The 26,922-nt window shown below is 41.8% G+C and overlaps 1 protein-coding gene across 4 annotated transcripts in view; it reads left to right on the forward strand.

Moving 5' to 3' along the window:
• The window catches only part of scube3 (signal peptide, CUB domain, EGF-like 3), a 62,014-nt gene that overhangs the window by 28,694 nt on the left and 6,398 nt on the right, over positions 1-26,922 (forward strand). For 2 of the 4 annotated variants that reach the window (XM_085915253.1, XM_085915245.1), the window contains exons 5-14: positions 7,396-7,542; positions 8,698-8,813; positions 13,456-13,528; positions 16,484-16,600; positions 19,003-19,125; positions 21,544-21,660; positions 26,136-26,258; positions 26,363-26,479; positions 26,598-26,693; positions 26,760-26,876. In XM_085915253.1, coding sequence (XP_085771379.1) covers positions 7,396-7,542; positions 8,698-8,813; positions 13,456-13,528; positions 16,484-16,600; positions 19,003-19,125; positions 21,544-21,660; positions 26,136-26,258; positions 26,363-26,479; positions 26,598-26,693; positions 26,760-26,876 — 1,146 coding nt within the window. Of the gene's footprint in view, positions 1-7,395; positions 7,543-8,697; positions 8,815-13,455; positions 13,529-16,483; positions 16,601-19,002; positions 19,126-21,543; positions 21,661-26,135; positions 26,259-26,362; positions 26,480-26,597; positions 26,694-26,759; positions 26,877-26,922 lie in introns of all 4 variants that reach the window. The other 2 variants (XM_085915260.1, XM_085915269.1) reach the window with 2 other exon arrangements.

The following is a 26,922-nucleotide window of genomic DNA, read 5'->3' on the forward strand; positions in this document are numbered from 1 at the left end:
TCATCCGCATGGCTGACACCCGCCTCCCCAAACAGATGTTATACTCCCAGCTGGAGAGAGGTCCGCGAGCCCCGGGTGGGCAAAAGAAACGTTTCAAGGACAACCTCAAGACCAATCTCAAGAAATTCCAAATAACATCTCAGGACTGGGAGCGCATCGCCTTGAACAAGAACCTCTGGAGGGCAGCGGTGCAAGAAGGTGCAGCACATCACGAAAAGGAACTCCGCCGTGTCGCAGAAACCAAACGACAACTCCGTAAGGAAAGACAAAAACTGGCTCCAGCACACCCACAATCCATCACCACTTTCTCCTGCCCATACTGCACAAAAATATGTGGATCCCGGATCGGGCTCTACGCCCACCTGCGGACCCACAAGTAGACAACCCTGAGAAGAAGACTGTCATACTCGTCTCGAGTGACCGCCGATGATGATGATGGTGTGTGTGTGTGTGTGTGTGTGTGTGTGTGTGTCTGTGCGTGTGTGTGTGTCTGTGCGTGTGTGTGTGTGTGACAGGATCCAGTGCACTGGAATTGAAGAATTTCAGACTCTGGAAACCCACACATCCATATTTTCTGTTTTGCACATTTATGAACGCAAAGTAGGGCAATTAATTACTTGACGTGTGCGTTGATGGATTGTTACAAAAGTCACATGAAGCAGCTAATATATTCACACTCCTTTCCCCCTGCTGCTTATTTCACAAAATGGAAATTGTTTGAAAGTGGAATCATACAGTGGAGCCGCTTGAGATGTTGCGATTGAAGGAGAGATGCAATATTTACCACTATCATATTTTTTTTTCAACTCCTATGGGCTACACATCTTGTCATCGCTACGCATCGATATGACTGCAAGTATGGCCAGCATTTCGTGTTAAGACGAGAAATAACAGAAAGTAGTGTGAAAATTCTTACCAGCCAATGATTACATGACAAAGTATTTGTGGTGGAAGAGGAAAATTATGACATTTTGATGTCTTTGAATTCCTGGACCATTATCGTCAACCGTCGGTGCTGGAGCGAAACTGGTTTGAAATGAACATGCATGTTTGTCAGTTCTGCTGCATCAAAATGTTTTGTGGGTCTTGGCTGAACAAGTGTAGTCTCCCCATTGTGTCTCATCTCATAGGTTTTGTTGTATCCGATTTGGCAATGTTGAAAGGGACCAACATGGAGGGAAGGAAGCCACTGTTGTGGGTGATGTCTCAGGCAGCACACTAGTCACAAATATTATGGCTGCTATGTGTTGGTTGTGACCCGAGCGATGGCAGCAGATTTTGAGGTATTGCGTCAGACATAGCAGAGGTATACGGGATGAAGCTTTACATTGGAGGTTGTGATGCCTCGGTTTAATATCAATACCGTATAAATTATTACTATTATCGGTTAGCAGCTTAAAGCCACACTTATCCATTATTTTCTGAAATATTTCAGCTGTGGCAGCACTCTAAGGTTAGTGTCAGTGTTTGGTGTTTTTTTTTCGCCCCAGGTAGCCGCTACTCTGGCTGGCCTTCTGAGCTTAATGTTGCCGGTGATGAAGTCACTTATGAGTAAGATGCAGGAGAGGGGGGCTCTCCGTGGCGAACATGCACTTTAGAACTAATACTAGCCAGGAGGGATGTCACACATGTATTTTTGAGTTTCACAACTTTCATTATCTCTTCAGTGTGCTGTTGGCCCTTGTTGCCGCACCTCTTATTAATTATTTCACCACATTTAATTTTTAACACGCACAACTCTGTAGCCTTTATTTTATTCCTTCCTGAGACAGATTCAGACATGTTTTTATGACATTTAACCGCAGGCTGGGTTGCGTCTACTTCGAGATGTGTGTGTGTGTGTTTTTGTGCCGGCCAGCCACAATTGTAACAATGCGAGGAATTTTCCAATAAATGTGATTCCATAATAAATAATGTAATTGCATCAGTTTTGCTTTACAGGGTCTATGTGAAAGGGTCTGAGTGATTGACACCTTTTTTTCTTTTTTTAAATTTTATTTATTTATTTATTCATTCATTCATTCTTTGAAGGAACGATGAAGTAATGTGCCATATAATGGCCAGTTTTCGTTCTTCCCATGATTCAAAATCCTGCTCTGCCAGTAGCGTGAGGGTGTCCCACTGGGTGGGGGACGACCTGACGCATGTGTTCTGTTGGCTCTTGGTATGCCTGCCTGCCTGCCTGCATGTTTGCCACAAAGCTGTTTTTACAAGTGCAGAAATCTCTGCTCCATTGCTCTGCAGCCCAGCCGTATAACCAGGCTCTTTTCCTGTTCCGGAGAAGTGGAGCAAACAAAAGGACACGTTTCTGTCACCAGTCTTGCCCCCACCCTCCCCCTCTATTCTTATCGCCCTCTCACTGTGTCCATACTTCGTTATCTCACCATCATCCTTCCTCTTTGTCCACTTTCACAGGCTCTCGCCGACCCCCCCATTGAATAAATATACGTCGGTGGCTTGGGTTTTAGCAAATGCCGTCTTGCCTTGCCACTCCGTTTGCTGGACCTCAGTTTAGACGGGCATCCCTTTTGCTTGTGGCTTTCTTGAAGGCTGAATCCTGAGGCTGGCCAGCCCAGCACACTGCGGTGGACTACTTCTGTGCCAGTGGGGTTTTTCCACTAACACTTGGCTGTCATGGCTATAACCAGCGGGCCAGACGGACCTCTTCTGAGACATATTCAGCTGTCTGGCCCTTTTTGATTTCAGAAAGAATCTGCCTGTACAGTAACATACTGTACCTCTGCAGATGGCACACTTTCCTTTGTGAAAGGATACACAATTGTAGAGGAGAGTCCTTTGGGACTGCTTGGCAAGGTGACCCCGATAGAATATGAGTGAAGACAAGAGACGCTTCATCCCCAGCAGGTGCTGCGCTACAGTCTGTGACACAGATGGACAAAAGCACGAAGATGCAAAATGCATATATTATGCAGATAAACCTTAATGCAGACCTTTGCATTACACACAATACAAAAAATGAGTTTGCAATTGCTGGCTGTCACAATATTCAAGACAGTTGAGTGTAAATTACCTTAAAGCCATTAACTTTTGCTGCTACTAGCAAATCTTTCATGACTTGGTGTCTGACATTTGAGTAATTTACTTAATGAGGCACAATTTTAAAATAAAATCTGTACTTTCAGTACTTTGTTGGCATGTGTCCACCATCATATCGCAAAGTATTTGTTGTTTCAATCAGAAAAAGAGTCAACCCGCTTCACCCAACCGAGTTCAAATTGCACAGTAGCACATAGATGGCTCCTCTCTTTTCATATCCCACTAGTTGCCTCGTCACTCAATGTGACCATCTGTCGTGCAGTTCGGCCCGACCGAACCCTGTTCAGCTCCTTTCCCATTCTTCTCTCAATGTGCTGACATTTTTATCCTTCTATTAAAACTTTTAAGGGCCCATTATCTAAAAGGAAGGAATGTTGCTTTTAATAGTGTGGTGGTTTCATACTTAGGCCCCTTCTTTTCAGTTCCTAACCAAGCAGCTCCCACTAGCTGCTCAATGTTCCCCAATCCATGGAGCATCTCTCCTCAGAGACGTCTGACAGCAGCTCAGTGTGGACCATGAACCCTCTTTTCACTGCTGCGAGTACTCAGAGCAGACTATAAACTCTTGGCATGCCTTGCGCTACTTCAGAGCCATTGTTTCAGTCTCTCAACTATGTGGTTCTCAGGTTTGAGCAGAGCTTGCAGCGCCAACTTCAAAAACGTTTGCCGTCTTTGGATCTTTTGTTCCAAGATCTGTTGATTCGGCTTCTGAGTGAGCTTATATACCAAGCAATATGAGAGAGAGAAATATATAAATATATGACTAAAAATTTGGGTTGAATCCGAGCAAGAACAGCACCACGGAGTCTCACGGTTTTTGTTTTACAAATAACATATTGATTGGCTGAGATGTACATACAAAGATGTGCTATGCTAGTTTGATCTGAGAGTACCATTCATCAGGATCAGAACATTTCCAACATTTCCAAGGAGATGGAGGGGCCACGCCATAATCTACATGAAAGGAATTTATTAGCTTTGAGTAGCGCTTCAGGTTCAGAGGTCATGACCTGTCCTGGGGAGAAAGAAGTTCCTGAGGGAAAGCTCCCACTTGTTTTCACGCCTAATTGCAGCGTTCTCATTTATTTACATGAAATGTCACGCACTTGCTTCCCCGCTGCTTGTTTCCGTTCAATCTTAACATGTCGGACTTGTAAATCGTGCCTTTGTCTGTTTGTTAAAAGGTCTGAGCTTTATGAGTTTCCCATTGTGTATGGGCTAACATGTTGCTTTAATGGAATGCGGTTCATATCTTGAGTTATTTTTCCCTTTCACTTTCCCATCCGTATTCATATTAAGGGTTGTTTTTCTTTCTGCTTCCCATCATTTAGTAATGATAAAAAAGCCCGAGCCAGTTCGAGAGAACGGCACACTGTGGATGATAGCTGTGCTTGGCCCAGAGAAAAGGTCCATTGTGTCAACACTGTGACTTTTATTGGTCCTCAGAGAGATGAAGGCCTCGGTTCTGGCCCCGGACCGGCATGTTATTGATGGATGGGTCTGTAGCATTCGGGTAGCGAGACTGTATAAAAATGATGATGAGTTGGTGTGAGTTTTGGGATGCATAATAGAGCTTCAGTAAGTAATTTTCAGTCCGGTGGGGTTACTTGGATAGAAATTGAACCCTACGTTGGGTTCATGGATTTTGCGCTCGTTTTTTTTCTCTCTGGGTCTTTAGAAGAGGCATAGATGAAGAAAGAGACCACTGAATTTCTCACCCTTCTTTCCTCCAACATGATTCACATAAGTTAGCGTATAAGCATGTTGGTAATATTTACACCACATTTCTCTGCCGTATTTAATAGGCTGGACAAATTTAAAAGCAACTACCGTAATTTCTGGACGATAAGGCGCACCTGATTATAAGCTGCATGAGTAAAAATGAGGGGGAAATTTTGTTTTTTCATAAATAAGCCGCACCGTACTAAAACCACATGTGCATGCAAGTTTTTTACAAAGAAAGACGGTCCACAGAAAGTCTTTTTAAAGTTTTAATAAGATACCTTAACATTTGTTTCCAAGCACTGTCTGTGACACGGCAGTAATGCAGCAGCATGGAAGTAACACAGCACTAATAGGGCTGGATAAAAAAAACATACGGGTAAAAGTCACTGAGACGCGGCAGTAACAAAGTAGCAACACGGTAGCACAGCACTAACAAGGCTGGTTAAAAAAATATACCAGTAAAAGTCACTGAGAGCCGTCTTCATCTTCCTTCTGTGCACTGAAACCATCAAAGTCTTCCTCCTCAGTGTCCGCGCATTTCTTCTAGCATTTTCCATGATGACGGTCTGTTCATGCTCATTATATTCATGCACAAAGCGCCAAGTTACATTAAACTAGCGAGCTGCACATATCGCTCCACAGTAGACGTGACTGGGAAATAAAGAAAGAAAAGGGTGACGCAACAAGATGTCGTCAACAATAGCCCAGTGCCCCCTAGTGACCGGAAGAAACCTCTACAGTGCATGAGCAGCTGTAGTTCCTTTGGTAAGAGCCAAATCGACTGCCTTTAACTTAAAAGCAGCAGCATCATATGAATTTCATATGTCCCCCATAATGAGGGTTTGTGTATAAAAGCCTCCTTTCTTCAGTAATGTCCGTCTTGATCTCGTTCTGTCTCTTCTTTGCGTTAATTATACAGCACTATTTGCCTGGTGGATGGGCATGCGATCACACACCACTCTTCTCCCCAATGACCGTGTCATTTATCCCTCCGCCCAGCAAAACAGTGCCGCACAACAGCGATCCACAGCCGAGTTTACGAGTGTAGGGTTCAAAACTTGAGCAACAAGTAGCGGCTTATAGTCCGGAAATTACGGTAATAACATGAATTATGTCAATGTTGTTGACACAGAAATGGATGATTTTGTTATTATTATTATTATTATTATTATTATTATTATTCTTGTTTTATTAGTTCCTATGCCTATTAGGCATAGGCGATAACGGTGACGTGGTACAGTGCTAAATTTTGAATTCATACTGGAACAAACAATACAAACTTGTAATTAAATACCTTCCTTTGTCATAAGTCACAGTAGATGATATTTTTTGTTTTCGTTTTTGTTTCAATATATTCTTGCATTCCAATCAATAAATCAAACAAATCCAACTACATTCTATTTTAACATTACAGATGAAATACAATATAAATACAAAACTATTATCAATGTTGGAGGGAATGTGAAAATATTTTTATCATTAAAACATGAACTAAAGTTGGCGGGTCCGAGCCATAAAACTCCAGGGTTGAAAATGAGTTTGGCTTCATTGTCGACATGGAAGTGAGAACTCTGACAACTGGTCAATGGACAGCGGCATAACTAGCTCCACATCACACAAGCAAACTATCATATTGCATTACTGCATCCGGTACCTAAATGAAAAGGTTTTGAAAAGCGGGCTGGTACGTGTCGGATATTTTTGGAATCCCCGTCAATGAAACTGCATGAAAATGTGTGTCGTATCAAACGGAAGCGCTTCTGACTCAAATATTCAGTGTCTTATCGAGTCAGGTTGCATAAACCAGGAGACCAGAGTTAACGCAGGTTCTGGTAGCTAGAGTCTATAAATATGCAATTAGGCCTGTTTCCGGCATGCTGAGATCGTTCTACCGTTGTAGCCCCTCAGTCGGAAAGTGTACGACAAGCACACGCAAGTTTCAGGGGTAACAACACACAAGGTTATACAAGCTTTAAAAGGTTATAATGCACATGTGGAAATGATTAAAATTATAGGAAAATGTTGGTTTATTATGGAAGTCAGCCCTCCAAATGCCCTTCGGAGCGGCAGCGTATTTAATGAGACATTAATAGAGATGTCTTGGTGCTCACCGTCTCCCTTGTGCACCACAAGAGAAAGAAAAGGAGACGAGATTTGTTTGGTTTTTAATGAGCAGGGGAGCTGGGGTTTGTCACTTTGTCAGTGGTGGCACTGAGGTTTTGCAACAAATACATCTAATATCGGTCTTCTCCAGCCAAAGATCTTGAGAGAACTTCTGTACATGACGATTTGTTCTCTGCACAGTTTTTTTTCTTTCTCCTTTCTTTCCTTCATGGTGTACAGAATCAGCTTTTATTTTCTTTCTGTAGGCAGCCTCCTTTTAATAGCCTGAAACAAACAAGCGTGTTCTAACAAGTGTTTGGAGCTGAGCAAAGGCCTGCTCTACACGTCAGTCACCAACAGTAGGCATAGATGTGATTTTAGCGCTTGTGACGGCTATGTGAACATTTTTTTTTTTTTTTTTTTTACCCCGCTCACCAACCCTTAACATTTGAAACCGACCTTGTTGAAATCTGTGGAGGAGTTAAAAAGCTCTCCGCTTTTACTTCCCAGTGCGACCAGAAGGAACAAAGGAGGGACCCACCTGCATGGACAAGAATCATGGCTGCGCACACATCTGCAGGGAAACACAGAAGGGTGGCATCTCCTGCGAATGTCGACCTGGATTCCAGCTCACGCGTAATATGAAGGACTGCAAATGTAAGGCAGAACTCACACGCACACACACACACACACACACACACACACACACACACACACATGCACATGCATGAAACAGGGGAAGGATTTATAGGCTCCTCAGGAGAAGGTGAAAGGGGTTGGAAACCTGCCGATGATGGATAATTGCTTTCATTCCACACATACCTCCAGGACCGATTCAAAGAAGACATTTATATTACATTAGCAGCTAGGAACTAATCTACTAAATGATCCTCATCAAGAAAAGCATGTTTGTCAAATCGGGAATGCTCATTTACACAACCTGGGCAAGTGTGGAGGTTACACCAAGGGGACCGCTCTGACGGACAGCGCGCACTTCCTGTTGCTGTGCAACCACGATCATCCTGTCAGAACCGGGGCCATGGTTGATGGGGGATTTGTCTGTGTTTGGACAAGGATTGGAGAAGTGTTATTCTATAGTTTTTCTGTGACAGCCCAGGAAAAGGGCAAAAGGGGCTGGGATGGTCGAGTGGAGACAGGATGGCGGTGGAAGCCTGAGCTGCTTGGTGCTCTTTTTCACTCTGTCATCACAGGTGTGTTAAAAGTGCCAAAGCCGAGGCTTCCTTCAGAAATGTGGACTTGAAAAAAATCGTCAATGTGTACACACACGTAGAACAACAAACGTCCGCCTCTCATACATCTCAAGGGAAACCTCGCTGATTTGCCGTGTTCAGGAAATGGGGCAAAATTAACCGCTGTTATGATCGCAAGTTATTCTTGTGATGTAATTCCACCTTGTGAGGTTATTCCACGTCACACTTACAGAACTTGTTAAAAGTGAAATTCTTGTTGTAATTAATACTATCAATGTAGTGGTATGTCACCCAACCGTCCACCAAAACATCAAATGTTTTGGCCTCATTATTGCTGTCGTAGATGGCTGAGAAGATGCTTACTCTTGAGCAACTTCTACAGCGGCACAGTGGGAGAGCATCCTGACCAACTCAATCAGTCTGCTATGGGAACTGTACCGTAAAAGACTGGAAGTCTTTGCAGCGTGTCATTAAAAATGTACAACGCATCTGCGGCGTTGCCCTCACACCACATACATGACAGCCGTGCCACAAGGAGGTCATGAAACATTACCAGACCGCACACAGATCATTTTCAAATGTATTGTGTGCTCTTTGCTAGTGACGTGCAACTATGGGAATGGCGGTTGCCAGCACATCTGTGAGGAAACAGACCATGGCCCCAAGTGTTCGTGCCACATGAAGTTTGTCCTGCACACAGATGGGAAGACTTGTGTTGGTAAGTCTTAACACCTTTTTACCCCAAAAAATAAACAACAGGAAGAAAATAGATTACAATCCCAAATTAGTTTGTATCAAATGCCCTCAAGTAAATTAATTTTTTGTTCGATTTGAGTGTATTGTGATGACTTGAAATACAGGCCGTAATAGCTGTGAGCCTTTTCTCCTGATGTGTGACATGCAAGGGTAAAAGGCTACCACCGGCTGTGCATTTCCCTTTGCTGCTGCTCCAATAACCTCTCACTTCCTGCATCTGCTTTGGCTTTTCTTCCTCTTCCTCCTCTTCCTCCTCTTTGCTGGTCAGCTCGAGCAGTACCTCTCAATTTCTGCAGCCATGCAGACAGACACACACCCGCTCTTAGTTCCCGGGTCAATTCCTCCGCTGCTGCCCGTTGGGGATTAACTCATACACCTGACCTAACCTTCCACTGGCATTTATCAGTGTTTGCCTCAGTTGACTTACGTTGAGTAAAAATCGTTCAGCTCCCAGAGCATATTGAACCCCTCCAAAGGGCAGTTTTAGATCAGATGGAACCTTCAGGTGCAGAGCAGTCAAAGCACAGGCCTTCGTGTGGTTTTTACTGTTTGTACAGGCATTCAATTTTATGATAATAAGTTAAAGCATAGGAGGCTTGTGAATGCAATCGAAACACTTACTTACGATTCTTATGGCCTGTGTTTATGTTGGGTCGAACAGAAGTTTGAGTACATTGCCAAAGTTTGATGCCACTATTCCAGAAAAGGTTGTTGTGATGATTGATTGATTGATTGATTGATTGATTTTGGAAAGTGTTTAAGTTGGGAGCTCGGTTTGGCGAGCGACTGATCCTCCTTAGTACCGCAAATCCCAGAGAGGCCACATTTACGTCAAGCTCTGGTCAACCAAGCTTCCATTATTGAGAGGCCAACGGGATGCCGCAATGTTGACCACAACCAAATTGTACAGTTTAGCCAGGCCATTTCCAAAGAAAAGCACATGTGAGCAAATAGGAAGAAAGCAGTTTGTTAAAGATCAGATTACCCGTCAGAGTCAGACTCCACATTTCCTCCACACGCTATTAGTTAATGAAACCTCAGGTAACAAAAACACGCTGCCAGATGAACCCCCGATGAGCTACTAAGTGATGACCGTGTTTCTACTGTGTAGTAACCGCATACCTTTAGCATATATAGTATTTTTTTATTTATTTTTTATGAATACATTTCTTAAAATTATGGTAAATTTGACCAATTTCAGTTTGCTATAACCTTGGGCAATGATGATCATTTGAATTTCACACTCAATTCATCCCCATAGTCACACTTTAAAAAATGTAAATTTGATTTGTTTCTAAAATTGTTCCTATTTTTTTTTTTAGCTAAAAACAAGAAAAACATCTCGATAAGTGAGTTTTGCATTTAAATGATATTCTTTTCACACACTAAGTTAAAAAAATGGTTCTTTCATTTGCTGCTAATTTTAAGTTAGCAAAAACCAATGTTAGCATCAGATCCCAGCCAAAGAGCAAGCCTTTTTTTAATAGATATTTTGAGCATAACAACAATAACATAACGTTTAGTTTCAAGGAATAAATTGACTCCTGTTTAAATACGATGGAATTCCAAAAAAGCAAGCATTCAATGCAAATGGTTGTACGGAATCAAGCTAGGTTGATCCTGCCCATGTTGTCATGAGTGTGCACCTTAGCTCACGTCAGGCAAGGTTGGGTGTTTGCATTTTATTTCATGAAATGCTGACTGTGGGTTCTGTGGCAGACATTGGCCTTCAGGTCATGTCTACTGTCTTTAGAAGTTATCTGCCTGTCTTTAGAAGTTATCGGCCAGTTTACCGGTTGCGTAATATGTCGCATATCCTGCACAGTGTGTGTGGTTTCGGTAACCCGTTTTCATACTTCCGAATAACTATTGAATAAGGATGAAACTTAACATCAACATCACATTCAACATCGTGTTTAGTATTAGTATTTCACCAGTTATTTTCTTTTCTTACATAACAGAATTTCTTACCTGTAATATGTATGTTTTACAGATATTTTTTTACTTCAAATAAGAAAATCGGACCAAATTGGAACAAATGCCTATCGCATCCAATTTCAAATATTTGATTTCATCAGTCATTCGGTGAGCATTTGCAGAATTCAGATGCATGTCGTCCATCGTTGTCATTTAGATGTCTTTCTGGCACAGTTTTTTTTGTGTGGTGTTAATACACCAAATCCTGCTCAGCTTGGTAGTGTTCTTGATCCCATTGTGTCTCAACCGGAGTCGTCGTTTGTTTGGCCTTTTAAAGTCAGCTGGGTGTGGAAGACATGCGCTTTTCTTGCCTACACACGCAGACTCGCACGCACGCACACACACACACACACACACACACACACACACACACACACACACACACACACACACACACACACACACACACACACAGCACTTTAAGAAATACAGTATTTGCTCAGTTTGAACTCCACAATCAAATGTTTGATTTAAACCGTCAAAGCCAGGTTTATTTTTGCATAAACTGTCTGTGTACCATGCTGGTTCAGATGTCAGAAAGGAGTGGCCATCATGTGGAAATGTTCACGCTGTTGGCAAATCATAAACATTCACAAATAGCAGGCAGATGCAGACATGCTCAGGAGTTCAGTCATCTAAAGAGTTGACACACACACACGCACACACGCACACACACACACACAAAGTTATCCAAATACCCTCACAAATATACAGCGCATATCGAGCATGCAGACGCACGCATATTGCCCATAACGTAAACACATTTAGCTTTCATTTCAGGTGGTCTTATGTTCATGCTGGCATACTGCAGGCTGTGTGCCCTTTCCCCCTGGCTGCTGATACTTGTTTCTGGATGTTGCATGTTGAAATGGTGGCGGAAGGGGGGTGGAGTGCAAGTTAAGTGGATGTGCATAGTGTGTAGTGTTGATTTCTTTCTCTTCATCTGGCAACACATAAATGTAGGCAATAAAGTCACAAAGCTAAGCGCGCTCCAAACCACACATGCGCACTTCCCTGTCACATACTCCATTACATTCAAGTCTGACCGCAAAAGCGAAGATTTGTTCCGATCCAAGTCAGAGAATTATGATAGGGCAATTGCTTTTCCACAGCCACTTGAATCCCAGCCCACTGAGCAAGCCGCTAGAGAAACAAAGTTGTTTCCTTGTAATGGGCCGACATAAAAAGACAGACAATCTGACATTACCTGATTTTGCCCCAAAAAATTTGTTTGAATGCTGCTTTTGAATGAATTAGTTTCATATTTATTTATACAAACATTAACATTCACTTTATTACTGGTCCCATGAAAGTATGCATGAAAATGTTACAGCATTTAAAAAAACAACAACAAAACATTCAAACACATTGTTGAACCTGATCCGGACGTTTGAAATTGAATGTCATTTGGAGGTCACGTCGACATACAAATGTGGCCCACGACCAGCTGATGGAGTACGGTCATGATCTGGTGATACACCGGACGTCGCACGTTTGGTGGGAATTTGAATCGCTAGCAATTTGTGTAGTCGTATTTTTCTCCGTTTATTTTCATCATCATTCCATGGGCTTGATGTAATTGATGGCTGGGCAATTATGACCTGCGGGCCAATAGTAGTCATTAAGTCATTTTCAAATGCACTACCTAACCAGATGTATTCAGAAAAACACCAAGTGCTTGCAAGCCTACAAAAAGCAAAAATCCACATATAATTGATGTCTACTGAAATGCATAAGGAAAATTGGGGTCGTTTGGGAGATTATTCTAGAAACCCTAAAAAATCTTCAAAAAAACACTGATTAACTTCCAAAATGCATTTGACCATAAAAAACATGAGTTGTCGCACCCCCGAAAATCTTAAATAAAAAAAAAAAACTGATCCTTACCTTCTAACGATGTGATTGCTTCGGTAACATGAAATTAAAGAAGAAACACTCGCTGTTCTAGAGGAAAAAAAGTAAATACTTTTCCCTACCTTTATTTATTTATTTATTATGGAGGGGCCACTCAGTGAAAATGTGGGCACAGGCCACATGCATCTCTCATCTAACTATTTTATTCCATGTTCACATCTAATTGCAAGTGGCCACAAAATATCCACCTCAAAGCCTATCAAATAAAAAGCACGTGTTTGTAAACCTAATATTGTTGAGAAATTCACAGCATAACACAAAAAAACTTCTGACACCACAATGAAACATAAAACACAAGTGGTCTCGTCTTTCAGCTTGCAGCACTAACCCTTCCTCGCTCTGTCGACCACGCTCACAATACTCTGGCTTCCCAGCAAACTTACAGACCAAACTACAATGCACTTTCCCCCCCAAAGTGTGTGAAGCATTTATTTGCATGACATGCATGCCGTGCGATAACACTTTTGCCTTGAGATGTCACCTTCAATCGTAGTTTTGTCACGCTGCTGTTGCCGATAGGAATCTCCGAGATGCCAAATGTCATTTTCAACGTTTGTATAATGAGCCACCTCAGAAGACATAATTCCTTCTCATTATGCTCCTTTTTTTATCCACGTGCTGTGAAGCTCAGATGATTTACGACAAAGAACGATGCTGCAAGGTTCAAGTGTAACGCGGGACTAAAGTGGTGTTTTTGCAATGTGTGTGTGTGGGCGTGGGTGTGCGTGTGCATGCAGGGGAGAGGAGTGTCCAGTCCCAGGCAGCCCCCCAGCTGTTCCCTAATGGTAAATATGTGTTCCTCTGACTCCTCTCTCTAGGGGTACACGGGTGTGGGGAAGGATAGGAAGCTAACCTCACAGACAACTATCAGGCCCACAGGGGGGGGGGGGCATCATCCCTATGACCCTTGACCTCTTCTATCTTCCTCTTTCTTCTCTGAATGCCCTTTTTTAATAACAACTGTTGCCTGTGTCAAACCGCACCTTTTTCAAAAACACAGCTGCAAATACAGTTCTTCTCGCAAGCAGCAGGAACTTTATAAAAAGATACCGAGGAGATACTCAAAGCCAGGTTGATGTGTTTGCACACGGAGGGTAATTTGCCATCTCTTTAAAGACGTTTCTTTGTTTTGATCTGAGGGATCTGAGTGAAATGAAGCTTGCGCTATTTCCAACTCTTAGGGTAAGTGTTCCCCGAATGCCATCAGCACAGCCGATTAGCTTTGGCGAAGGAGCCAATAATGAGTCCATGATTAGCACCAAAACAAAGGAGGCGAAATAATAAGTACACCATGTGTAGCAGTAGGAGTGGAATTAACTTAATATGGCAAAAAGGTATAGCTGAAGGTGATGATTAAAAGATTTGATTCGTGGACGCTAAATTGAAAGTTTGAGCTAGATTTTTTTTTTTAGACATTTTAGAACTTGGCCCATTTGGAGGAAATGGTGCTTCAAAGTTTGAACATTTGTCGCGTATTCAGTTGAAAATAGGTTGAAAAGCACTTACAAATCAATCTATTCTGTTTTTTTATTTATATTTTATGCAACATTCCAACTTAATTGGGAATTGTTGTTTTTTTTTAATACCGCTACATTGAAACCCGCCCGACTCAAAAAACTTCCGCCCTTCAACGATGTAAAATATTTCTTTGCAGCACCATTTGAAGTATGATGCAAACAAGGTGAAAAAGCAAAAGCAAAATATTTACAGTGTAAAAAGGGCAATTCAATCCAATTAGTGGCACATGTTTTAAGTCAACAAGTACAGCAAACACGGGAGACCTCATGAAACTCAGATTGGGCAAAGTCTTGCCAGATCAAAGAAGCTCATGTTTTAAATATATCACAACAGGGGCGGTGGGAGGAGGCTCTCTGAGGAGCAGACTGCTCAATGTAGCCATGGGAGACAACAGCGTGTTTAAGTTCCTACCACCGCACGCGCATCAACAACCACTTTTTCACAATTGAGTTGTCTGATTTATTTCTGGATATTGTGCCCTACTTTCTGCTATTTCTGTCCTGGAAAATAGAAAACATTATAAAAGCTAGGCTGATTTAGTATCCTACGTTATCACATTAATTGTGTGTGTAGATGTAGCCCATGGGAATTAGCGTTTGCTTTTTCTGTTGCACCTCGGGGGAACAGCTTGATTTCTTCTCGTATGGTTTCTAACGACAGCTCCGAGATTGATCTGTCTTTTTCGTCCTGTTCAGGGTCGCAAGGTGCTTGTGGGTCTACTCCAGGTGACTTTGGGTTGTGTGCGATCTAAACTGCAGCAGCTCAGCTTCAGGCCGACATATTGGGAAATATCTGCCCGTTGTTCATTGCAGGTCCCGACCCGTTGATGCGGCTGGTGTGCATCCAAAACTCACCAAACCCGACACATTCCATTGCGAGTGCCTTTTCGCCCGTCTTCGCTAAGCCAGAATGTCAGAAATACTTCTTTGCTCTCTTGCCGGAGATGTCTGGCTAAGCGTTTTCGAGGCATGTCCTGACACTGTCTTATCGTCATGTCTGCCAACCGTCTCCGCTCAGCATTTTGCAATCATGTGAAACCACAATGCTGAACTCTGTCCTGAGGGTTGAGGGCAGTGGAATCAAGGCCTGCTCTACCCGCTGCTATCGGGTTGCACACCAGGATGTTCAGCCAGTTACGACACTCGACCGAATATTATCAGTAGATTACGAGAACGATCGACTCACTAGAGCGAAGAAAATGCGGTATTGTTTCTCTTGAAGATTTAGTTATCGAGAGACCCAGGGCAGGGCGACCCGCATCATAACTGTTTGGAATGTTCATTTTTGAGTCAGACCTTCTTGGTCGGGTGTTTATTTTATGTATCGTGTATCTGATATATTGACGTGTCATGTACAGCCTTCAGCAACAACATGTAATGTTTTCATCTGTTGTCAATGAGACGCCTATTAAACATCAGATGACATCACGCCAAGCACCTGTTTTGCTTGGATGCATGACTTGTGCCGTGTAGCTAAGCATTTTTTATTTATTTTTTTGGTCCGTGCCTTTTGTTTGTTTTCCAAAGGTGAATAATGTTAGCTATTGCTCCAGTTTGATCCTCATTTGAAATTACAAAATTTTGCCCAGCTATGCTTGATTTCATATCCAGCAGTAAAGAACAGAGTAGATGAGGAGTTACCTCCAATTAAAGTAATAGTTAGGAGTTACTTTCGTTTGTTTGACCTTAGACGACTTTAAAAAAACAGCAGAAAAAAAAAAAGTTTGCTCACATTCAGGCCTCTTTGAGGTCACAATGCTTTTCCTTTGCTGTTACTGGAAATCACCGTGAAATTTGTTTCCGCCTCATCCCAGTCACATGGAACTCTGCCACCCGGGCTTGCTCCCTCCACCCCAATCAGCCTGACCATGCAGCAGCCAGGTAGCTGAAATTGTTATTTCTTCCCCCAAGCACCGGGAAGATTTTGTTCCAATCAGACCAAAACAGAAGCCACCTCCGAAACCTCATATAGTCATATATAGCTGTGTTTGCAACAGGGCATGACTTTATTGCTAACCATTTGCATTTTTACTATTAACCATTATCGCTCCACCGTCATCATCTGTTCTGTCGTTTCTGTGTACAACTAAAACCTCTTCAGTGCTTCTCCTCTTCCTTTTCTTCTGACACAAAAAGCTATTTGAATCTAACAGTGGGCTCAGAGACGTAAGTAGGTCAGAGCAACATCGTTGATTTTGATGGCCGTTGTCTGTTTCCCCGCAGAGACCTGCGCAGTGAACAATGGTGGCTGCGATAGCACGTGTCACGATTCAGTGACTGGAGTTCGCTGTAGCTGTCCTGTCGGCTTCACGCTGCAGCCGGACCGCAAGACCTGCAAAGGTGACTTTTCGCTCGTGTTTAATATGCAGCCGCGCATTGGACTCATTTAGTAGCGTGTGGGATTTGATTATGCAGTTCAACCAAATGGCTTCATATTGAATTAATCACAGCAGTGAACACAGCAAGGACAGTTCACTAATTGAATTGATAGTGAGGAAGTCGACCTTCCAGTCAAATTATTACAGACAGATTCTATTTATGGTTTCATTAGGTAACATGTGACAAAGTTTTCCAGTTTGTCCTCAACTCTAATCCTTCACACATACATTTCAAGACATTTAGGCCAATTAGAGACTTGCTTGATTGTGGTCCAACATGACTGCGCAGAACGTGGTCCATAATTACACGGTTGAGAACTATGCTTGTAGGCAAAGGCAAGTGCAAAGCCAGAAAATTTAATTTTGAGTGCTTTTATTTTTCTTCCAGGAACTTATTTCCACATTTAGCCCGGTCCCCCGCAGTGAACATTTTTATCACAGAATTTTTATCAGCATTTTCTGAAGAGTTTTATTAATATTATTTTTTCTTACCCTACGCCCCCCCCCCCCCACACACACACACACACACACACCACCCCAATGAAAAAAAGCTTAGCTCCGCCAATGTCGTGACATCCCAGTAATTCATCCCTTTAGCCTAACCCCTAAATTTCTGCTCCATCTGCTAAATTTTTACCCAAATGAAGTTTTGGAAAACTCGTTCAACTCGTTCATGGACAGAGGCGTTTACCATTTTGCATTCCTAAAGAATGATCATTCGTGGTCCGTGGAGTCCCTCCAACTCAGTGTTTGAAAAGTTAGCCTTTCCACAGCAAGTCACGCTGGTGCAGGGTTAATAACCCTTCTTGCATGAACTGATGAAGCATTCTCGGATGAGAGGCAAAACATCTTCTAAAACAATCAGTCCAGTTTCAATGAGTGGGGTGCCTCGAGAGTCAGATGAGCAAGATGAAAGAGAAACCAAAGCGATTGTCGCTTTCAAGAATATCAACGATGGTTATTTGAACAGTCTCGAGATGCGCTCTCCCTTTCAGTTTCAGTAGTTTTTGTCTCGGTACCAGCTGTCCAAGTCAAAAAGTCTTATTTGTATGAACGTTAACGAAATAAAATAAGCATGATATCAGGATACTGAGGAAACAAATATTTTACCGAAAGGCAGTGAAAAGACACAAAGTCCAAAAAAATCTTTTTCCTACAGCTTGGAATCGCACACTAACAACAAAGTCCATCTTCTGCTGTTCGTTTGGTTTGAGAGGAAAGTGCAGGAAAATAAACGTGGGTCCTTGAAGTTCGGCCACTTCTGAAGAGTGGAAAATATGATCAAAACGTATTTGGAATAATTATTCAAGATGGACCCGAATGAGTTCCAAGGCAAAACACCATCCAGACAGAGATGGACACATGATATATTGAATGGGTATTGGCTGAAGAAATAAAGTGCCCACTAATCAGAAGAAGATGGCTGATGAGGATTTGGAGGCCTGGCTCAATCGTTAAAGCCAAATGCATTCTGCTTGCAGTATTTTCTGCTTAAAGAGATAACATGTTAAATGTAATGACATACCATGAACACACTGCCAATGTTTGTGTCTTAAGAATCCAGACTTTCACTCCTGGGTATGTATTTTTATTTATTAAAAAATCACATGGGTCTGAAAATGATACTTTCAATTGGCCTTAAAAAAAAACTTTGACTCTTGACATAAATTCCAAATTCTAATTTTAATTCACTCATAGCAAATGACAATGAAAAAAATCAAAACATGTTGAGCTTTTTTGGGGGGAGTTTCCCCCCCCCTCTGGTATTTGGTTTCTTCCTCCTAATAACAAACAAGCTTTAAAACGGTTTATTTCTTCCCAGCATTTTTCCCCTCTGCCTTAACTAATACTTGTAAAAGTATTAGTCATTAAAAAGTGCGTCCTCTTTGAGAAATGTACCTTTCGTCAAAACATGCATGTTAAATGTGACTCTTAATAAATTACCGATTTAAATGTTCAATAGTCATATAAAATGAGCCGTCAAACCTCATTGTCTTTTCATATGAAGACTAATGCAGACGAACATTTTAAATTATTGGATAAAATGACTTTATTGCCATGAGCTACTTTCAATTAAACTTTTGTTTATTTGCTTTTTTTCACTGAATGAAACAAAAATAGTTTTCTTATAGCTTGGCATGAAATATACTTCCTGATTTTAGATTTTTGTTGTCAACTTTTGTAATTACAAATGTTTGTCCCATATTCCAGAAAGCGAAGAGATATTTTTTTTGTGCTATTTAGTCATATTTATTCCAAGGTAAATCATAAGGACATCAGTTAATCAGGTATCTGCATAGCTCTCTAATTGCAAGTTCCGCTTTTATCATATTGTCATATGTGTCGTTGTTTTCCCTCTGGCAGACATTGATGAGTGCCGTCTTAACAACGGGGGTTGTGACCACGTGTGTCGGAACACAGTGGGCAGCTTTGAGTGCAGCTGCAAAAAAGGTTACAAGCTGCTGACCAACGAGAGAACGTGTCAAGGTAGGGAGACACTTATATGTGTGCCTTCACTTCACGAATGCAGCAACGAAAGAATTACCAAAAAGGATTCGGTATTTCTATTTGAAAGCACACATACTTGTGCATTCACGAAGCACAAAAAAAAACCTTTGCTGTGGCGGCACATAGGTGTGGGAAATTACGGTCTCGATTTCTAAAAGCTCTCCTTGTTGGATAAATGAAGCCACCTCAAGAACATCTGGTAGAAGACAGCAAGCAGAAATGAGTTCTGCCTCATGCCGAATCGAAAAACGCAAGACATGCCATGTTCTTTAATCTTCTGCTTTTTACTCGTGTGCCGCCTGGTTCGCATCAGCGTCTTGCATTTGCTTTCCAGCACAACCAGATAAACATCATATGTGTGAAAAGAAAACAGCGTGTCCCTTCGTGTGCTTTTTGTCACTTCAAATCTATTTTGGGTACAAGGCGTTTTCTCTTGTTACTTGGAAGTCTCAGAATGATAAGTGAGAAAACGTGCAAAGCTTTTTCTTTTTTTAAAAAAAGAAAAAGCTTTTCAAAAATTGTTCTCAGGGGTAAAAAAATAAAGAGATTAATGGAGATTATCTAAAAAATTCTGCAAAGGAGCGAGGCCAGATTTACACTCTGAGCGTGACCTGCATTAAATACACTTAGATAGCAGTTTAGCCTCTCTTTTGCTCTTGCTCTTGCTCTTGCTCTTGCTCTTGCTCTTGCTCTTGCTCTTGCTCTCTCGCTCTGGCTCTCTCTCTCTGGCTCTCTCTCTCTGGCTCTCTCTCTCTTCTCTCTCTCTCTCTCTCTCTCTCTCTCTCTCTCTCTCTCTCTCTCTCTCTCTCTCTCTCTCTCTCTCTCTCTGGGGTGTTGAGATGCGCCAACTGAATGCTAAAGTTATCTTGGTTTAAACAGTCACGGTGCTTCCTCGTCGTCAGTTGACTGTGTCCCATATATCAGGATGGGGCATGTCTGCTGAACCGGGGCCAGCATTCCAAACTCGACACCCCCCCTGTGTTATCGTCTGCTTCTGCCTTTTAATCCAAATGAGGGCGATCCGGGACACGTTCTTTGCATCCCGCAACGTCTGCAACTGCACTCTTTTTTTTTTTCGGTGTTTTATACATTTGATGATTTGATGCCATTATCATTTTCATCAGTCTTCAGGCCTCGTACAAGGAGGCTAATGTTTCCGTTTTAGTGATGTTGCCCTGCCCAGGTCGTGCATACTTCACCTGAACTGACTGGTAAATAAGGGTTGCGCCAGTCCCAGCTGTCTTAGAGCGGACACTCGGCAGCATCCATTACATAATGATAAGTTACGCATGGACATCCCCTATTGCAACACCGGATTCAGTCAGCACTTTAAATCCCAACATGGCTCAGCTTGCGCAGTTGTGCTGAGTGCAAATAAAGCTTGATAATCCGAAAAGAAATCCACACGGGGAGACAAAATTTGACCGTGGTTTTCTGCGGGTCACAGTTTCTTCACCAATCCTTTCACTGCGATGATTGTACGACACTTTACAGACAATAGTGTCAAGATATATACCTCCAAAGCAAACATTCAATCGGTGCTTTGGCGCGCTTGTCACCTGTAACCAACCTTTCAGAATACCAAGGCAAGGCAGCTAGCTTTATTTGTAGAGTGCATTTCTTACACAAGGTAACTCAATGTGCTTCAGGTGATTGAAAGTACATTTAAAAGTAAGTCAAAGACAGTTCAAAGCAACATGAAGAAATAAAAGTAACTTACTAACAAAACATACAGTGCAAGGAAATGCATTGAAAACCCTGACAACCTGGATTTGAAAACATTTTCATTTGGGGCTGACTTCACTTCGGTTGGCAACTTATTCCATTTGCATGCAGCATAACGGCTAAATGCTGCTTCACCATGTTGGGTACACCACCATAGTCCACATTTAACTCTTTTCATTGTACATATGATGCCAAAGTGAACAGCTTATCAAAGTTGCAAACATGTTATGGGAACATTTGTCTTGCACAGCATTCGGAGAAATATTTTTGAGCAGATGTCACACTCGTGTTTATACGTTGACATGAGGTGCGTTTGCAATCTCTGGGCTCTTATTGTATCTTTTAGATGGAAAAGAAAAAGATTGACAGGTGCTCAGAGGGAAGAAAGAAAACACACTTGGCCACCTATTATCAGCTGACACCTGCCGCTGCTACTCACCATTTCCAAAAGTTTTCAATTCCATTTTGCATCAAAATAAAAACCGCAGGGGGGGTAATCAAAGCAACAGACGTGGGAGCAAAAGTACTAAGCTTGGTTGTTATTTTGATGTGGCCCATTGAAATGCATGAGAAACAATACAAAGAGAGGAAAAAGTAGACTGTGTCCTGCTGTTTGTGATTTTTTGGGTGATGGCAACATTTCCTAACTGTCTCTCTCTCTATCTTGTGCAGACATTGACGAGTGCTCCTTTGACCGCGCCTGCGACCATTTCTGTGTCAACTCTGCAGGAAGCTTTCAGTGTCTTTGTCACAAGGGCTACGTCCTCTACGGCTTGGCGCACTGTGGGGGTAAGCCAGCGACGCTTTTTTTTTTTTTTAATCTCCTGTCTATCACATTTCCTTTTCCTTTTCAACACCTCAATGAGTTTCTGTCATTAGAATATTAAGAAGCACAGTGATTTATTTCAATTCATTGTTAGCATGTTGAAACCTTCTGCACCCCATGTCAGCTTCAATATGTATAAAAGTGAAGCTATGTCAGATGCCCTGGTTGCCCTTGAAGACACTCTTAAGTATTCTTTAGATAGGCTGGGAAAAAAAAACAATGTTTTGTAATTAGATTCGTCTGAGAAGCTCTCGAGTCTCATGATCTCTAAACCAACAATTCAACATGATTTTTTATTTCCATGGTTTCAGGGTGTAAAGTGTTTACACCGAGCGACTCATTAATCTGAATGTCACCACATTGAGAATATCAACATAAAAAAAAAAAAAAGTCCCTTCGTGCAACCGCATCTAAAGACAAAATGTAACTAAATGCTGGCTGTGATGGATTACCCAGCTCAAGCTGGTTTAAGTCTTTGCGAGTTGATTTCCAAATCGACTCAAATGATCAGAAACAGGTGGCTGCCCGTAAGGCAGGAAATCAATCTAAGATTACGCTACACTTGGCAGCCATGCAAAGCATAGGTGATTTGTGCTGTAGTTAATGGACTTGAACACCATTTCAAAAATGTGTTAGGCTACTTCACTTTAAGGTGGAGCGTGACCTGTGACACTCCAGTTCTGTGGACCAGATAGGCCAAGGAATAAACTGTGAATGCTCTGAAGGATGGGTGTGTCACAGCTCCCAGACATGCGGCAAGAGGCCTGCTTGAGCACATCAGGCTTCCCGTTGAGTTTGTGCATATCGCCGCTTACAATCTTCCGCTGTCACTGAAGCCTCAGGGCCTCACTCACTTGCATTGCAGGCAGGAAAAATATGGAAAAAGTAAAAAAAAAAAAGTAAAGATGAAGGATGGGATTTTTCGAATGGGTTCTTTAAATGGAGTTTGACAAACAACACAACATTTAAGAGCTAGAGAGTGTGCTACGGGGCACCCCCACCCAAATCAGACTTTTGGGTATTTTCCTAAATTTCCAGGAATTTTTTCACACATTTACTCCCGGAGGGCTCATATGATGAATGATAATCAGATTTTCTGAAGAATTTCTTGGGTTTGTAAAAACAAAAACAAAAGTTTTGCAAACACCTACTTGTCTTTTTCACACTTTTTACCTCTCTTATCTGCATTCCTGAACCTCAGTGTTTTTCTTCTCCTGTCTAATAATGGCTATAGACCAGGGGTGTCAAACTATTATGACTGTCAACCCAAATAAATGTATGAGCACCTCATACACAGTATAAGCTACAAAACAAACTGACAAATAACTCGTTTTCAAATCAGATGAGTAAAAACTGGTCAAATATTTAAAAAAAAAAAGATATTATTAAAAGTGAAGACAATTTGCAATTCTAGTAATGACGCGAATTTGTCTTCGCGGGCCACATAAAATGATGTGGCTGGCCATATCTGGCCCCCGAGCCTTGAGTTTGACACCTGTACTATAGACACACACTTAGTGGTCATTCCGAATCAGCCGATATTTCTCAGTTGTGAATCTAAGGTTATCCATACGACCTTGTACTCCCAGATCTTGTGCGTATCGATAATTTATACAAATAAATCAATGTTATACTACGCACTATCTGGGAGGTTCTTGTGCTACATATAAAGGTGCCATTGTCTCCGTGTAAAACGTGTGCAAAATTTCTTTTTTTTTCTCGAGGAAATAAAAGCCCTGACAATATATTTGTTGGGCTTTTTCTCTCGTGATGGACTGACCGGACCAAATATAAAGCACGTGCTGACATTATTTAGAACGCTGGTGACGAATGGCCTTTTATCGCCGCTGTCTGAACTATTAGATAACCCTGAAGATTTATTGAGCTCCCCCCGCTCTACGTCCTCACTCGACGCTCATAACTAAGCTTAGCTTGCTCCCGCTGCGCTTCATCAACCCCGAAAATATCGCACAGGCTCGGTGTTTTAACAACAGGTCGGCACTCGACAAACCCAATCAGGTCAGCGACCTTCTGTCGAGTATTGTGCCGTGACCTGTCAGCATTCTTCCCAAGTGAGACTTTGTTTACCGGAACAATCGGCTTGCTTTTTTGCTTATCTGCTAAGAAAATACACTCGGTGCCGTTTTAAAATGTTCCAGGTCTCATACGCAAAGCACAAATACATTCCTGGCATGTGTGTGTACTCATTCATATTTATTTAAAAGCCAAAATCAAATGCAAGAACTCCCCCGCTTTCACAATGGTAGCAACAGATATTTGGTAAATTTGTCAAAACATCACAATTCCATGAAGTCAGTCCCTCTCGATGGTGTAAGCATCGATTCCACATTTCAATTTGTCTTTTCTACTGTCTTTGTTCCTCTTGACTCGTCTGTCTGCGTAAAAAGGGAAAAAGGCCTAAGGGGATTTGCAGAAAGGTCAACAGAGATCTATTTGATTTGATTTCAAGGATGGAAAGGAATAAAAGAAGTCAAAACAACAGTTTCTGGCAGATGAGCAGCGCTTCCATCAGATATTCATTAGAGTTTTTCGTCCTTTAAATCGAGTGCTTTGATGCGGAGGGTAAGCACCGCATCTCTCGCCATGTTTCCAACGCGCTCTGAGCGACACATTGGCAGACTGCGCTTGATGAAGTCATCATCCTCTTCGGGGAATGAAGAGGCACGCAGACCATACTTCATTTTTTTTTTTTCATAACTCGGGCTGAGAGATTGAACGAGATGAACGGGGGCGTTTCATTTCAACAGTCGGCATCATTAATCACTGACAGTATCTCTGTCTCTATCAGTAACTTTGACTCTTTATTTTATTTTTTTTCTTGACCTGTAAAGCGTCCTTGTAGGTCCTGGAAAAAAAAAAAAAAAGCAATGTTTTGACCAATAAATTGAAAGTGGACTCTGTGGACTGCAACAGCGCAAACACATTCCATCTATCCATCCATTTTATATACCAAGCTCATCATGTTCAGGGTCACGGCAGGGCCTGGAGCCTGTCCCAGTGACTCCACCCTAGGCTGACAGTTAAAAGCAATATACTAAGGCTGGATTTACACTTTACACTCCAAGTGCCGCGATTCCATTTTTTATTTTATTTTTTGTGTGTGTGTGTGAATTGAACGCGTGCAAGCTACAAAAGTCAGTGGTCGGCAAATAAGGGCCCGCGGGCCAATTTTGGCCCGCCATCTATTCTGTCTGGCCCGCGAGATGACGTTAATATGATGTATTTAAAAAAAAAAAAAAAAAACTTTTTTTTTCTTTTTCAACCCCATATTTTTCTAAAAGAAAAAAAGGGCATACATTTGATGGGGTTGTTATATGCCATGCCAACAACAGGTGGAACATCCTGTTTCAGTTATCCATGACGCACAGGTCGGAAGGGTATTGACACGCGAGTGCGTGTAATCTTATGCAAAAAAAAAAACAAAAAAAAAGTGTCCTGTCTCCCTCCTCCAGTGGGCAAGGTAAAAAATAGTCTATATTTCGTTAAATTAACAACATAACAAGGTCTGTTCAAAAGGAATTAAATGAAATGCATTATAAAAGTAAGATGATGTTTATTTTAACATAATAATTAATAATTTAAATTAAAAAAAAAAAGCAATGGCCCACGATGCCATTGGCTGAATTCTTTTTGGCACGCGTTCAAAATGAATTGCCGACCCCTGGTCTAAGTGCTAAGAGCCACTGGACAATCCACACACAGCTATACTTTGGTCTTCCTCAAATGTCAGATGGACCTGTGGGACAAGCAGTGCACTAACAATGATGCACCCTTAAAATAAAACGGTTTTATTTTGTTTTTACAAAAATTCAGTCTCTGATTATAATCATTTATTCACCTTTAGTTTAAAAAACAAATACGTTTTGCTTATGTCTTTATTTATCCAAAACCAAACAGGCTTTGTAACAAACCAATATCGTGTCTCAACCTCGACACAAAAACAAGTGATTTTTTTTTTTTAATGTTTTTTGCAGGTATCATTTTATATTTGGTAGTTTGGGTCAAAGGTTTCCAATGCGTCACTGCTTTGATTGCCTTTCTCTGGAAATCACACAGAAAATAATTTGACAATCGTTCCACTCATCGTGGCTGCTTCTGAAGATAGTCTATTAAAAAAAACAGACATCACCAAACAGAGAGGTTGGAAAAGTCTCTATTTTAGCAACGTTGACTGTTTAAACTTGCTCCTGACTGTCAGCAGTTGTTAGAGCAAGCGAGAACCCATTTGAACTACAGAAGCCACCAAAAAAAAAACACTTAAAAAAATAAAACCTTTCTGAGCAATAAACAATCAGTAAGAATGATTCATCCCTAGCTATAATGTAGTGACAGTGGTCTATTTTTTCCCCCTTGGATGAAATGCAAAACAGTTTTCTGTAGTAATGCAAGGCCACTCAATGTCTCCTATATTTTTCAGATATTGATGAATGCAGTATAAATCGAGGAGGATGTAAATATGGTTGCATTAACAGTCTGGGAAGCTACGAGTGTACCTGCCCACCTGGATACAAGTTGCACTGGAACAGAAAAGACTGCATTGGTATGTATCAACACTGCCCTCTAGTGGTAAAAAGCAATCTCGTGTTCCCAGCTTTATTTCAACGCGTTATTTTGCATCATTGTTTGATGTATCTTTTTCCTCAGAGTTGGTGAAATGCCCTTCAGGCCTTGTCGCCCCTAAGGCTACTCTGACCTGTAGCAAAACGGGCAAGAAGGAGAGCTGCTCGCTCACTTGTGCCTCTAAGGCACACTATCTGGCAGGTATGAATGAATGCATAGCTGTAAGCTTCAAATATGTTTGATTGTTTGACAACTACTCATTCAAAAACAAAATTCAAAAAAATCTTTGTTTCGATTTTGCTTGTGTGTCTTCTAAAAGAGTCTGACAACAGCTACTCAATGAGTTGCGGCATCCCCATCGTCAGAGGGAAGTCCCCCGTTCGGCTCAACTCCAGCAACAGTCAGAGCTGCATAGGTGGCAACCATCAAATCGTTTGCTTTTGTTCAATGTTTGGCATCCTACTCACATCTTTGTCTGTAGAGACTTTGGCGCCGCCAGTGAAGCAGACGGCGTCTTTCAAGATAAAAAATGCCAAATGCCACCTGCATCCGAAACTGACTGGCAGGACGGAAGACAGGGGGCGGACCCTAGGACCAGGTCTGCCATTGTTTGAATTTGTCAATACATTTATCAACATGCTGAC

This window comes from Syngnathus leptorhynchus, chromosome 1 (genome assembly GCF_054491065.1).
Source record: "Syngnathus leptorhynchus isolate UIUO chromosome 1, UIUO_Slep, whole genome shotgun sequence".
Lineage (NCBI taxonomy): Eukaryota > Metazoa > Chordata > Actinopteri > Syngnathiformes > Syngnathidae > Syngnathus > Syngnathus leptorhynchus.